We start from the raw sequence: 13,347 nt of genomic DNA, 5'->3' as shown, positions 1-13,347 counted from the left end.
CTTGTACTATTTCGAATGCCGTTGTGTATAGCAAGAGTTGTGATATATAATTGGACAAGTGAATAAAATTGGGAGAAGGTCTCGATCTCGTTGAAATTACAATTTAACACATTTGAACTATTTCGTGGTTGGTTAAAAGTCGATATATGAATAGATTGTTATCAAACTAAGATTGAAACCGAAGAAAAAGGGGAATTACAGAAGTTAATGCAGAACCAAATAATTTCTCTGTAAATTTAAGGTATTCACAATATGCAGCAAAAATACAATATATGTCAAGAAAGAGGTACTACACCTAATTGTTTCCTTCCAACAAATAAATGAAAAGGGCAGACAAACTACAACGAAAAACTTCCTACAGACATTTTCATCTATTCGTGTCGTGATGAAAGAAAGACATCAAAAAGAGAATTTGGTGGGTAGATAATGAAAGAAAGAAAGAAAGAAAGAAAATTAGAGACGATCGTCGATTGGGGTAAAAGGAATGGATTTATTTTTAGAAACCATGTAGGCGACAAAGATAGATACGCAAAAGGCAGCAGTAGATAATACAAAAGCAAAGAGAGAGGCAGCATTCCCGGACGCTGCTTTGTGTTGTGAAGTGAGGCCAGAGATTACATTCATTGGAATCCAATCGCAGCTAATTGTATAATGTGCTGAACCATGCCACGGATTTCCGTCACTCGGGTACCAAAATGCTGCCGAAAATTTGCTTGATTTGCCTATGCTGAATTGAGCATCCTGCATTCATACACATTATTAGATAGATAGTCTCTAACGTCTGTTCAAACCAGGGTCCAAATATACGGTAAATACTACTCTATGGATTCTTCACTAAGTTTCACTTCTGTATAGGGGAATTGTTTGGTTACATTTTGAGGATAGATTTTCATTTTGTTCCGGCAGTTGGTGTTTCGGAAAAATATTTGAAATTTGGAATTGATTTTTTTCTTTTTTTTCTGTTTACACTTTGGGGGATACTTTTTTACATACGTACCACCAGTCAAACGACATCTGATAGTAGAGAAAGAAATATTGTTTTGACAATAAATAAAAAAAAATAAAAAATAAAAAATAATTTTCTTTTTAGTAGTTATATTTTCTAAGAGCATTGAAGGATTTTTGAAATAGGAATAATGAAAGCTCCATTTTTTTACCGTCAAATGAGAAACTAATTCGAAAATAATAACATGAATAAGTGAAAAGAATAAGTGAGAAGAGTGTTGTACCTGTTGAAGAAGGTCCGTAGTTCTTAGAGGGCGAGAGAATTCAAAGTAGTATATGCCTTTCTCAGCAGACGTTCCGTAAGGACTATCATCCTCAATAAATCCTGTTCAGTCCATACAAGGAAACGAACAGTGATGTTTTCTATTATAGTACAATGTCCTAAAATTGACTGTAAAAGAAAATCCATTTGGCAAAAATAAAGAAAATAATTACTTACCTGGACGGGTTGAAAAACTGCTGTGCCACCATGCACCTTTCCAGTCATTCAGTGCTGTAGAATCGTTTCCTGTGAAATGCAATAAAAATTGAAAGTTCCGTTAAATGTGAATCTAAACAAATTGCTGGACATATTTATATTTAATCTGAAAATACAGTTCATTATGCATAACAGTAAGTTTGGTCCTATATATTATAGTCGGGTTGGAAATCATTCAAACAATAAATTGTCTGAAGCATTTTGATAGTCATAAGATGTACGAAATATGGAAAAAGTACCTGAAGGAGCACTAGCGTCAATATTCCGGCAGTGTGGATTCCAAGAATACATATCAACCAAACCAACACTATTTACTGAATTGCCACCATACAATCTTCCTGGAATTGAATTTCCAATGGAGAAATGCATGATGTCAACTTCATAGCCACGGCAATTTGTGCTGTTGCACGTATCGGATGATTCCTTACACCCACCCATCTTGTTCGACAAAGATTAGAGAAAAGGATGATTACAACATTGCAAATTAATTTAAATTAAAATAAGAAATAAAAACCAACTTTTGAATACTAAAAATATCAGAGCGTACATTATGATACGCTGCACTGTCGCCAATTTGAAACATCAAGGCTACTGATGGGCATTTATGGTCATCTCTGCATGATTTGAAAACCCGAAGAAAAGAAAAGGTATTCAGTTTCTTGATAAAGGATCCATAGAGAAAATATATCCAGTGAATATAAACCAGACATTCGAATAAAATCAAATGATATTAGATATATATCTTGCTTCCTTCTAACAGAAAATCCGGAGAACATAAAAAATATCTGTAACTCATTTTCATTAAGTTTTTACATTATTTTTATATTGTAGATTCGTATTAATTAGTATAGATTCGGTCAGATATCACTTATTTCAACTGGTGAATGGTAATTTTTTTTTCTGTTTTTCATAAAATGGGGAACAATAATTCTTAAAACCGTTTAAGAACATCGCCACAAGTCCCACATAAGCAATGAAAAGCAGGGCTCTCTGAATTCCATCCGGTAGTAAATCGAAGGACGAATATTTCTACTTCCATGGACATGCCAAAAGATTTAAAAGCAAAGGGGCACCAAAATCAGTAATCGCTTTCCTTTCAAGATTTCGAGAAATAAACCAATAGTGAGTACCATCTAAGCTTTCATTTTTTTTTGCAAGTATTCCAAGCCGTTAATTGACTGCAAAGCCACCCAAATAACAACACATATGCTCATATTTGATATAGAGTTAAAGTATCCACCTTCATATCCAAACATCCATTGATTACAGTGGAGCAAACATCGTTACAGAAACCTATTCAATATTTGTGGCGAACATCCGAACCAGTGAATCCCATCAAAGCATAAATCATAATACTATGTCAAGAATTACCAAAAAAAATATAGAAAAAAAGCTATAGCCCCATATGTATATGTAAATACAAAAAACAAAGATGATGACAATGGACAAATGGAATAAAAGAATAAGAATGTAAGAAAAGCCATAATAGTAAACATTCTCAAAGAAGACTCACCCTTTGGAATACACGTAATCTCCATCAACTTGTAACGTGAAGTAAACATCCTTCCCATCATGCAACGCCTAATCATCAATACCAAAAATATCATAACTCGACAGGAACACAAACTTCTATATGCCTCCTCTCTATCCCAAACTTCACAATTTCACGTTAATATAAAACTCCGTATATATAATGGGTCACTAAACCTTTAATACGACATACGATAGTTTTAGCTCTCAACCTTCGAATTGTGGGTTGAGTAATCTTCTGCTCGCTTTAAGTACTGTGTTTGTTAAACTTAACCAAAATTTCTAGTTTCATCTTTGCTTATTGATTGATTGTCATCTAATCACAGTTTGGTGCTACTATCTTTCATCATAATGGAAAGACAAAATCGAGTAATAGATTTACATCAACCGCAAACAATATTTTAAGCCGTCACAAAAAAAAAAAAAATTTGAATTGCATTTGGGGCAACTAATTTGTCATCAATTTTATAGGAATTTACCGAATCCAGAAATTAATTCACACTTAGCAGTTCATCAGTCAGCTTGATATAATAATAAGATGGGATGGCGGTACCTTAACGGTCATTTTTCCAGATTTGTACTGGTGATCTTCGTCGGGGTCCAGAGCTGGGCGCAGGGGAAACTCGAAACCGTCGACATTGGACCAGTCGTCGGCGCGGCCGTCGAGGGTTACGATTCCTGGCCTGAATTCCGCCGCGATTCGGGCCTCGTCGTCGGGGTCGCAGTGCCAGTCGCCGGACTCCTGGTGAGAAGCCACGAAATGGCCGCAGCTGAAGACTGCGAGGCAGGCGAGTAAGAGCTGAAGAGGTGGTGGAATCGACATGAGCGACGACGGCGGAATTGAGTGTGAAGTTTCCGGCAGGCGGAGACGGAGATTTCTGAATGGAAAAACGACGGTGTGCGGCCGATTAAATGAGAACGACGACCGTTGACTTGTTGGGATTGTAGTAGGAACAAAACTTAAGAGTTGATCCCTAGGGGGGTGTCTATTTGGCGCATTTTTTGTCCATATTATTCAAGGAATAACAAATTATTTTTTTATTTTTTTGGTTATAAAAAATGTAAAATATACAATTCTTTGCTCCAAATTCCTAGCAATTCATCAAAACAAAAACAAAAAAAAAAAATCCCGCTGTATAATTATCCTCAGATTGAATTAAATTAATTAGGATGTGATGATTACCCAAAAGTGAATTGTGTTAGTTAACATTGTTTGCCCACAATTAAATTAAGTTGAATTATTACTGAATTAGAAAAGTGTGAATCATGTTAGTTAATATTATTGAATTATTGGGCTTATGAAAGAGGAAGGATAATGATTTTTGTGGGTTTTGAAAGATGGAGAAGATGAGAATTCGATCTTGTAGTTGTGTCGTTAATTTTTTGAGATTTTTAATTTTATTTTAATTTGGTTTTTGTTTTTTTAACAAATAGAAGTATTATAGTATTTGTACATTGATTTTTTTTTTTTTAATTTGGTCTTACCCTTATAAAAACTAGTATTGCATTTAGCCGCCCCCTTAATTAACTCAAATTATTGCAGAATTAGAATAGTGATCTGCTTGTGTTTATCTAGTACATATATTGGATTTGGATGTTGTGCAAACGATGACGCAAGAGCTTATGTACTTGCCAATTTAGTGAAATGCAAGTAGTACATCTTTGTAGTACCACTTAATTTAAAATTTGGTACAAATAATGATAAATGAATTGAAGTTTTATTAGCATATATAGTAGAAGCATTATCTGTCGTACCGGAACCTTGTAAAATGTGCAAACAACAATGACGTATTGCTTGGAATTTGGCCTAAAATGTGTGAAAAACTAGAACTAGCCGCAGTTGGCAAAGAGATGATTCGAATCTGAATCAACTGACGAATGTTCACTCGCTCCCTTTAGGAATGCACAATGAACTTTCATTATCTCATATGGAGTGTCATATGATATTTCCTAATCACATATGATTTAACTTTTTTCATAATTTTAATTGAATTTCTTTCTATCTTGTCAAAATGTCATTTTATAAGTATAAACGACTTCAAATCACTAAAATCAGTCATCCCTCATCGAAAAAAACACGTGTGTTAGAATGTGTTTTTAGAGGTTTAAGAAGTCGAGGGTAAAATAGACTGAACGTGCTTAAAAGATTAGTCGAGGGATTTATAAAAACAATGTTAAAGTGATGGACTTGTTTCCACTTTGAAATGATCATCTCACGTATAGAAGACAAATATTAGTAAGTAAATACATTTATCTCAAACATAAGAAATAAATTAAAGTAATTAAAAACCGAAACTGTTCGGACGATGAAATCGACAATATAATGTTCCTCGTAATCAATCGTCTCTATCAAATACAGCAGACTCGATTACAGAACATTCAAAAAAAAATTACATAAAAAATTATGTAACCTGCGAATCAATTGGCTTTGTCATCAAGAATATGATCAGTTCTTTACAGAGTGTGTTTGCATGTATTTACAGCTACCATGTATGTGAAAAAAAGACCATTTTTTGAGTAACTAATGTGATCACAAATTAAATATGCTAGAAAGAAGCCAATTTTGAGGAAGTGTACTTGTACAGCATGAGATTAATCTCCGTTGGGGGATAATTTCGATTCTCAGGGCATCGATCAAAGTGGCACGAGACATATTTACCATCCTTCTAGCGACTCGGAATTCATTCACATTTGCTCCATTTAGACTTCATAGCTGTATAACACAATTAAAGCAATACCATCAGTTCAAACGGAATTAACATGTGCATGCTCCAAAGAATTTATGTTTTTACTTCTGATACTGCTAATAATCAATTCAAGTATAGATAAGATTTTGGGCCGTTTATTTAGTCAAGGACTAAGGGAAACAAAACGTGGGCTACAGTGGGATTACACAGTATATCCACCTGCATCACTCGAACCAAACATGCCCTATAGATGAGGAAAGTTTGGTTGGTCAGTGGTCACTCGGATCTGGATCCAATTATTTTCTTGTCCTAGTTCTGAAAACACGGAACGCTGTAGTTGTAAAACATACTAAAAGCATTCTGTGTTCTGAAACCTATATAGTATATCCCTATCTTAAATCTGGAGGGTCTAGACAAATCTCCTGCTCAAGCCAAACATATCTCCTTGTGTTTCAGCACAAAAACTCGATATTCAAAATTAAACACAACTAAAGAAAGCTCACATACCAGCCAAATGAATGTCTTTTACCCCAAAATTACTATCCTAACCAAGTCTTTATATTCTAATTTCTGAATTTTGAGGCAAACAACGCCTTTTCATCCTTACATGGAATTAGGAGTTACGTACTTTTATACGCCTTCGTGGCTTGCATTTCTAACGAATCTCCAGAGCACACAAAGGCATATTAGCAACTTCCCAAAAATATTTCATTATTTGAACAGAACCATGTATTATAAGAACCAGCACACAGAAATCTATTCCAAAGATAAAAATTAACTAATAGACAAAAGTATAGATGCAAGGCATAGAAAAAAAAGAAAAGAAAACCTATACTTACATTATGAGAAACCTGGCTCTGAAGAAAAGAGACTCCTTTGTGTATCAGTAGGACTCTTCAACCAGCTACAGTACAAACAAGTAGCTCCAACCACTGATAGAAGGGACAAAATTGCTAGAACACCGAAATTTGAAACATCATTAGCAATTATTGCAACCCCTAACATTGCCGACTCTGCCAAACTAGCAACCGCAACCTCAGTCGTCCCAATAAGATTAACTTTAGATGCAGGTATTCCCGTTTGTAATATCTGTGCCCCTACAACATCATATGACATGTGCCCCAATCTCGATAATACCTGTTCGGAGGAAATTTCTTTGATGTTAAAACTGAACAATGTTCAAATGAGAGCTCAGAAATAAAGAGGCATCATATAGTCGTCAGAAAGTTAACAAACTCAAACCTATTTATACGAGCAATATAGTACTGGATCTGATACATATATGTTAGATGAATAATGCAGACAAGGTTCAATATGTTAGAGCCGAACCAATATTATCCTTGTCATAGTTTCTGAAGAAAATTTTAGAAATGGGAGGGACAACTGCATCTACTAACAGTTCTATCTAAACACGGAAGGTAACAATTATTAGCTTTATCGACAAAGTATCTAACCTCCTTTAGTCGTTAATTGTAATTTGATTCTCTTATCTGATTAATTAGTATTATTGATACTAAGAAATGAGTATAGTATGTTGCCAGAATTAATATATAATGCTTCATATGTGCACAAGTTTACTTTCGCCAACAGATATTATCCGTATCCATATGTATTGTATTTCTGCAGTATTTTATGCTTCATATTTAGAGGGCATCTGTCGTACAAGGTCTATGAAGGGACCATGTTAATGGCTAGTACAACAGCAAACTATGAAAATAATTGGACCAATCAACTATAATTACTGAAGGATTAGCACATAGAGGAAAACGAGTGGCACTCAGACTGGGCAGGGAAAATGAATTACCAATATTTTCCATAACAAACTACTGTGTTTCCAAGTTTGTCTTGTTGGAAAACGAACTAAAGATTTTGAACAATACATTTGATATCTACATCCAGATATAAACCCGTCAGCATGTAACTACAGACAAATTTGTTAGAAAAAAAAAACGTAAAATCACGAGAAGCTAAAATCCAGACATAAACAAGTATTTAAACCGATTCAGAATATTCATGTACAACTACAATTTAAAGAGGAAAAGCTAAGAGGAACTCACAATTAAACATAAGAAGAATAAAACTGGAACTTTCTGAGAAAGAGAACCACTCCAATACACAGCAACTGCAAGGGTAAGAAGGGAAGCCTGAAAGATAAGGCCAGCTGCTCCAGCCTGGCATAAAGAATTCATCAAGAGTAGAAAAAAAGAAAGAAATAATAATGACAATAGAAAATTACTTGAACAAAGACAGCTAATAAAAATATATAAAGTAAATCCATTAATACCTTAAGAATGCCAAGCCGCTTAACCATCTTTGCAGACACAAATGTTGCTGCCACACCCATAAATGCACATAGTCCACTGAAACCTCCAATAAGTGTAGGATTTAAACCTGAAACAATTCTAAACATGTCATTATCGTTATCGCCGCAGTGTTTCGAGTATCACCCCTTCAAGTCTTACGAAAAAGGAAAGTGAGGAATCAAAGAAGGCTGAAAGGCGTATATATCAAACTTCTTGTACAAAACATAAATTATAGTTTTCGGTGAGAAAGAGAAGCAAAAAGTAAGGATGCTTAACATCTTCAGCTTGTAACCATCTTCCAGTTACCACTTACCAAGGCAAACTCCTGGCACTAATTTTGCAAATAAATTTCACAAACATGTCTTCTTGTTGATGAGATTAAGGGCCACACTGTTTTTCACTTCAGTTTTAGTGTTAAAAATATTTACATGAGATTAATGCTCCCACTGGTATAAAGTAGCACTAATTTATTCCAGACCTCTAAATTTCACTCTCGTGGCTGCTGTTGGCTCCAAATACAATGAAAAAGGTAGCATGATTGTTTCATTTAGGAACAGCAAACAACTTCCATATAACCAAAACATGAATGTGGATTCAAACTCCACACTGAAACCACACATTTTTGTATTATTTAAGTGAAAAACTTCTTTACATGGGATAACTATCGTTGATTTCAAACAAAGACCCCAAACATTTCAAGCATGACAAACTGAAAGTGTTATTATTTGATGAAAGAAAACATAGTGCAATCTAATCATGCTTCACCACCTTATAACTACTACATTGATCAGGAACTCACAAGTGCTTCCTTAATTAGTTCAATGTAATACGCTAAACAATATTAGCGGTTTGAGTCTAAACAATTAAATGACTTACGTTTCATGTCTCTAGAAGACCATAAATACTCTACCCTTTAAGTAAACTGAGGGTTACGTTTAATGAAATAGTTCAACCACAGCTAATAAGAGATTCAAAATTTTGTAAGTCAATAAATATGTAATGCTGTAAATTAGTTATCTAAGTTGATAGGAGATGATACCATGTTGTGTCAAGAAAGCAGTCATCAGACTACCAGGAGCAAGAACAACATTGAAGTAGAGTAACACATAAGCAAGGCTTGCCGGCAGAACAGGCTGCTGAATATATTCAAACCACCCATTCTTGATAACTTCTACACTCGTAGCAACTATGCAGCATAAGAAAATCAACATCAGTGCAAACAAGAAGGAAAATCATCAATACAAAATTAAGAAAGATCATTTATATGTACATGAACAAATATCTTTATGTATATATATCTATACTACAACCAATATATTATCATTTGTTACAAAAGGTCCATTACTTACATATATTTGAGGTGTCTGGAATTGAATCTGTAGGCGAACTCCCACAGCAACATTGTGAACATTTGGCACGGTCCAGGACTCCAGCAGAGAGCATGTTCGTTAACCACGTAAGAACAACCTAGGTCATGCAAAAGAAAATCAGAAAATTAACATTGTTTCCGAATTGAGCACCCAGACTACAGCAAGGGTATGTTACCACTACAGGCAGCGACCATATCATTAGACCAGCAGCCAGCTTTAAGCATGTGACTGGTTCATGTTGAGATAAGAAAATGCCAAATAATGATGCTCCTGCAATCTGCGATCGTACAAAATTATGAAAATTGTCAGCATCATGAGTATCTCGACAAAAAATCATAGTTTTATTGCACCGGAGGAACTATGACGAGATCAGATTCTTCAATCACCTCGCAGAGGAGATCAATTCTACTGAGGATTGCATTTGCCTGTGCAAGAGCAATTGGTCTACTTGTTCCTGCCAACTGACATAACAGATTCTAACTTGTTAAAATTCGTAAAACTTGGCAGCTTTAATAATGATGACGTGGAAAAAGAAATCAATAAAATACAAAAAAAAAATTTTACCAAAACAACCCAGTCACGCTCCATTGCTACCCCCAAAGCCAGTCCACAGAGCCTTTCAACAGCCAAAGCTATCACAAGTACAACAAACCAAGGTTGGACAAGAACAGAAGAGACAGGTGTGGGGTGGATGGTATGCGCATGAATTATCATTCCAACAGATAACAACTGAGCAGCTCCCTGTAACAAGAAGCGTGAAACTTCGCGGAAAAGGCTTCAACTTCAATATTATTACAGACAAGTGAAAAGTAGGTACCTGGACAATAGTTAAGCAATTGTATGCTGGGACTCTTGGAAAGTAGTCCATTAGTTTCCCTACCAAAGGGCCTCCAACAATTACTGCGACCTGTTAAAATATGCAGGTATTTCTACAGTTAACCACTCAATTCTTATTTAAAGGCCTCGTTATCTATGTGGAGTACTACCTTTGCAAAGAAACCCAAGACAGCCACAGGAAGAAGACTTGGATGAATCAACGAAATGGCAGCAGGCCAAGCGAAATTCCATAGCTGTTCAACCAGATTTCCAGCCAAGCAGCTAGCATATAAAGCTAAATGCATACATGACTATCGTTAGAAAAGGAATTATCATAAATAAATGTAATAATACTGTAAAAAACCACTATCACTAGATGCAACTTGAGGGCAGCTTGGGAATTTTAAAAATCGTGCGTGTGTGTGTGTGTGTGTGTGTGCGCGCGATTGCTCATAATATCCATATGAAACAAGAAAGGTAGTCACTGCTAGTATTATGTAAAAACCTATTAAGGATATCTTAGCCACCAGCTAAAATTTGGAAATGCCAGGAGACAGTGGAGAAGCTTTGGTGTCTCTATATCTTGCATTATTTATTGGCCAAAAATTCCTTATAATATGATACGAAGGCATGTCTCTTATTGAATCATGGTGACTCAAATAGACAGAAAAAGATTAGGAATTCACATTAAAATCATAGATTTCAAGCACCAAAATATAAGATTTTATGTGGAAAATATATCCACTTAATGATAGATTGCCACGGGGTTCCGTAAATTTTTTATTTCATCATTCTACTAAAAATCTATCATTTTAATTTTTAAGGAGAACGCTCACCATAGAGTCCAGCTGGATGAGCAGGAGTTGCTGCAATTGCGTTCTGTTCCTCTTCTGATAAGACCTACATGATGCCCAGGAGTTATAGATGGCCAAAAATTGAAATATATATATGTATAAAATATATATATATATATATATATATATATATATATATATGGAAATTCATAATTCTCAAAGATCAAAACAAGCTAAGAAACGAGGAAATACAAGTCAAAGAACACTTACAGGTAATGCTGTCAATATTGTGTCTACATAGGTGCCTCCAACAAGTAAGTTAATTCCTTCTGTTTCCAAGGTATCAGATTTCAGATGAACAACTGGAATAGAACAATTTGATTCAAGAGATGCGGTATCCTCAAAGACTTCCTCAGTTGCAGTTGCAACAGAATCCAAGACATCAATGCTAGTCAATGAACACTTTAAACTAAATGCATCGAGCCTGCAAATATGAGAAAAAACATTTTTCAAATACCTAAATAACAGTAAATCTACTGAATATCAACTCTGAGAAATTTATTTTATTCTTCATATATTTTATGAAGTCGTAATAGGCTCAGTAATTGTCTATAATAGTCTATAAAGGTTATATTGTAGTGATCACATGAACTCCCCACCCCCCAAGAATTTGATGGTGAGCACCAAACGGAAACCTGATCAGCCTACCATTAAGAACAAGAAGCAGTTGAATCACGAAAAAAAAAATAAAAAATAATAATCCTCTTCAAAGTAAGATAAACCAGAGATTTCTCGGATGTAAAAAAGTACTTCATGACATGAACAATCACTCGAATATGTACTACTAGGTAAATGTTCCACTAACAAAATCAAACAGATAGAAAAAAGAACTCTGAACACAGAGAAATGGTTACAACTAGAATCAGTTTTGAAATGCGAATTTCTACGGAAACTTCCACACAAATTTAAAATCATTTTGTAAACATAACCGTTCTGAAATTTAGCAAGAACACAAATTACAATAATAAGTAGGAATTTAATAGGAAAAAGCACCATAGTACAAATTGGATGGCATTAAAATAAATAAATAATCTACATTCCATCCTAATAACAGTGAAAAAAACACATGATCAAATATAACAAAAATTCACTAAAGAAACGGGAAACAAGAGAAGCGCAGCGTACCTGGCAGGGGCAAAATGGGGATTTAGCCATCGTCCAGCCGAAGAGAAGTAAGGAAGGCGCAGTCGGAGATAAGACGAAGACGACGGTGAAGCAGGATGAGTATGGAGCCGGTGAAGAGCGGCGGAAGGCTGACCATGAGCCATAATAACCACACCCATGGCCATTTCTCCTTCAATCCTTCTGCGCTAGTGCTACAACTCGTGAGTTTCTCCAACTTTTCTCCAATTTGTAGCGCTGGTAATTCTTCTGATTCCGATTCTTCTCGATAAATACTCATGCAGCATTATCAGCTGATTCCGTCAAAATTAAAAACAAAAACAAAAAAAAAATTGCAGTTATTGTTCGTCCAACCAGAGAATCTGCAGCGTATGAAGATTGGTTCTAGACCATCGGCGATTGGCAAGGAGAATCGGAGTGGGAGGAATTAGGTTTTTGAATGAAAGAGATGAATTTTGGTACGGGGTAGTGGAAAATGTTGGTTTATCCGGAAATTGGTTTTGAGGTCGCATGAATGAGAGGGGGCGGCCAGCGGACACTTCTGAAGTGGATAGTGTAGAGGCTATTAATCACTTCTGACGTGTACAAATCCTCTCTCACTACCACCAGTAGTTCCAGTACCCACTTGTTTTCTTTTTTTTTTTTTTTTTTTTTTTATTTTTATTTAGAACTTATATTAAGGGGCAATTTGCCATACCCTCCTCTAGTATAATTTCCTTTCAAATAAGGCACAATTCGCATTTTGCTAACAGTCCACAGGGTATCCCAACATTCATAATTGGACCAATATACCCATAGCATTAAAACGCTGCAAGTCGCCTCGTCAACTTTCTCAAAAATACCGTCTTTCTTTTCTCCCACTTTCTCTCTCTTCTCTCAGAAACCAACACCGAAGAACAACTTACAAGGTTTTTTACTGTGATTTTGTAAGGTTTTGCTCTACATTCCTCTGGTTTTGCTCGGTATTGCTGCGCTTTTTGCTACGAAGTTGTGCGTGGAAGAAAAAATGGTGAAAAAAATGTAAGTAGTTCGAAGCCTAACTTTAACAAATTGGATGATTTTTCAAAACCTAATCTTAGTGTCGCCATAATCTGTTTATTTTACAGCTTTTACTACGAGAACTTCTAAACGTAAGGGTACTTTTTTCAAAGCTTTGTTTATTCCGAAAAATCTACTGTATGG

The 13,347-nt window shown here is 35.3% G+C and overlaps 2 protein-coding genes across 3 annotated transcripts; both read right to left on the bottom strand.

Annotated features, from left to right (window-relative positions):
• Window positions 1-204: 204 nt before the first annotated feature.
• On the bottom strand, window positions 205-4,040 carry LOC105977165 (heme binding protein). The gene is made up of 7 exons (XM_013002452.2): window positions 3,567-4,040; window positions 2,997-3,064; window positions 2,031-2,097; window positions 1,723-1,921; window positions 1,445-1,513; window positions 1,230-1,330; window positions 205-741 (listed from the first exon to the last, which is right to left on the bottom strand). Exons 1-7 carry the CDS (start codon window positions 3,834-3,836, stop codon window positions 454-456), a joined length of 1,062 nt encoding a protein of 353 aa, XP_012857906.2. The 5' UTR covers window positions 3,837-4,040; the 3' UTR covers window positions 205-453.
• Window positions 4,041-5,262: 1,222 nt separating this feature from the next.
• IREG3 (iron-regulated protein 3) lies at window positions 5,263-12,843 on the bottom strand. 2 transcript variants are annotated; one of them, XR_016034767.1, is made up of 14 exons: window positions 12,169-12,765; window positions 11,254-11,467; window positions 11,026-11,089; window positions 10,360-10,484; window positions 10,191-10,280; window positions 9,938-10,114; window positions 9,760-9,834; window positions 9,549-9,650; window positions 9,353-9,470; window positions 9,043-9,189; window positions 7,985-8,091; window positions 7,758-7,871; window positions 6,075-6,837; window positions 5,263-6,031 (listed from the first exon to the last, which is right to left on the bottom strand). XR_016034767.1 is itself a non-coding variant. In XM_013002438.2 (14 exons), exons 1-13 carry the CDS (start codon window positions 12,330-12,332, stop codon window positions 6,541-6,543), a joined length of 1,794 nt encoding a protein of 597 aa, XP_012857892.2. In that variant the 5' UTR covers window positions 12,333-12,843; the 3' UTR covers window positions 5,263-5,726; window position 6,540. The 2 variants fall into 2 exon arrangements, 1 of the variants encoding a protein (XP_012857892.2); XM_013002438.2 differs by having other exon boundaries at window positions 5,263-5,726; window positions 6,540-6,837; window positions 12,169-12,843.
• Window positions 12,844-13,347: the final 504 nt, after the last annotated feature.

The sequence above is a fragment of the Erythranthe guttata genome, chromosome 2 (genome assembly GCF_056151865.1).
Source record: "Erythranthe guttata isolate IM_541 chromosome 2, IM_541, whole genome shotgun sequence".
Lineage (NCBI taxonomy): Eukaryota > Viridiplantae > Streptophyta > Magnoliopsida > Lamiales > Phrymaceae > Erythranthe > Erythranthe guttata.
This window is presented reverse-complemented; position numbering and strand designations above follow the sequence as displayed.

What these genes read in the sequence shown, in the direction of transcription:
- LOC105977165 (XM_013002452.2), bottom strand. Translation starts at nt 3,836, where the DNA reads ATGTCGATTCCACCACCTCTTCAGCTCTTACTCGCCTGCCTCGCAGTC. An exon ending in CTGGAAAAATGACCGTTAAG is followed by an intron (nt 3,065 to 3,566) that starts GTACCGCCATCC and finishes ATTGATGATTAG; the next exon opens with GCGTTGCATGATGGGAAGGA. An exon ending in CAGTTTTTCAACCCGTCCAG is followed by an intron (nt 1,331 to 1,444) that starts GTAAGTAATTAT and finishes TGGACTGAACAG; the next exon opens with GATTTATTGAGGATGATAGT.
- IREG3 (XM_013002438.2), bottom strand. Translation starts at nt 12,332, where the DNA reads ATGGCCATGGGTGTGGTTATTATGGCTCATGGTCAGCCTTCCGCCGCT. An exon ending in GAATTGATCTCCTCTGCGAG is followed by an intron (nt 9,651 to 9,759) that starts GTGATTGAAGAA and finishes GTACGATCGCAG; the next exon opens with ATTGCAGGAGCATCATTATT. An exon ending in TATTCTTCTTATGTTTAATT is followed by an intron (nt 6,838 to 7,757) that starts GTGAGTTCCTCT and finishes TCCTCCGAACAG; the next exon opens with GTATTATCGAGATTGGGGCA.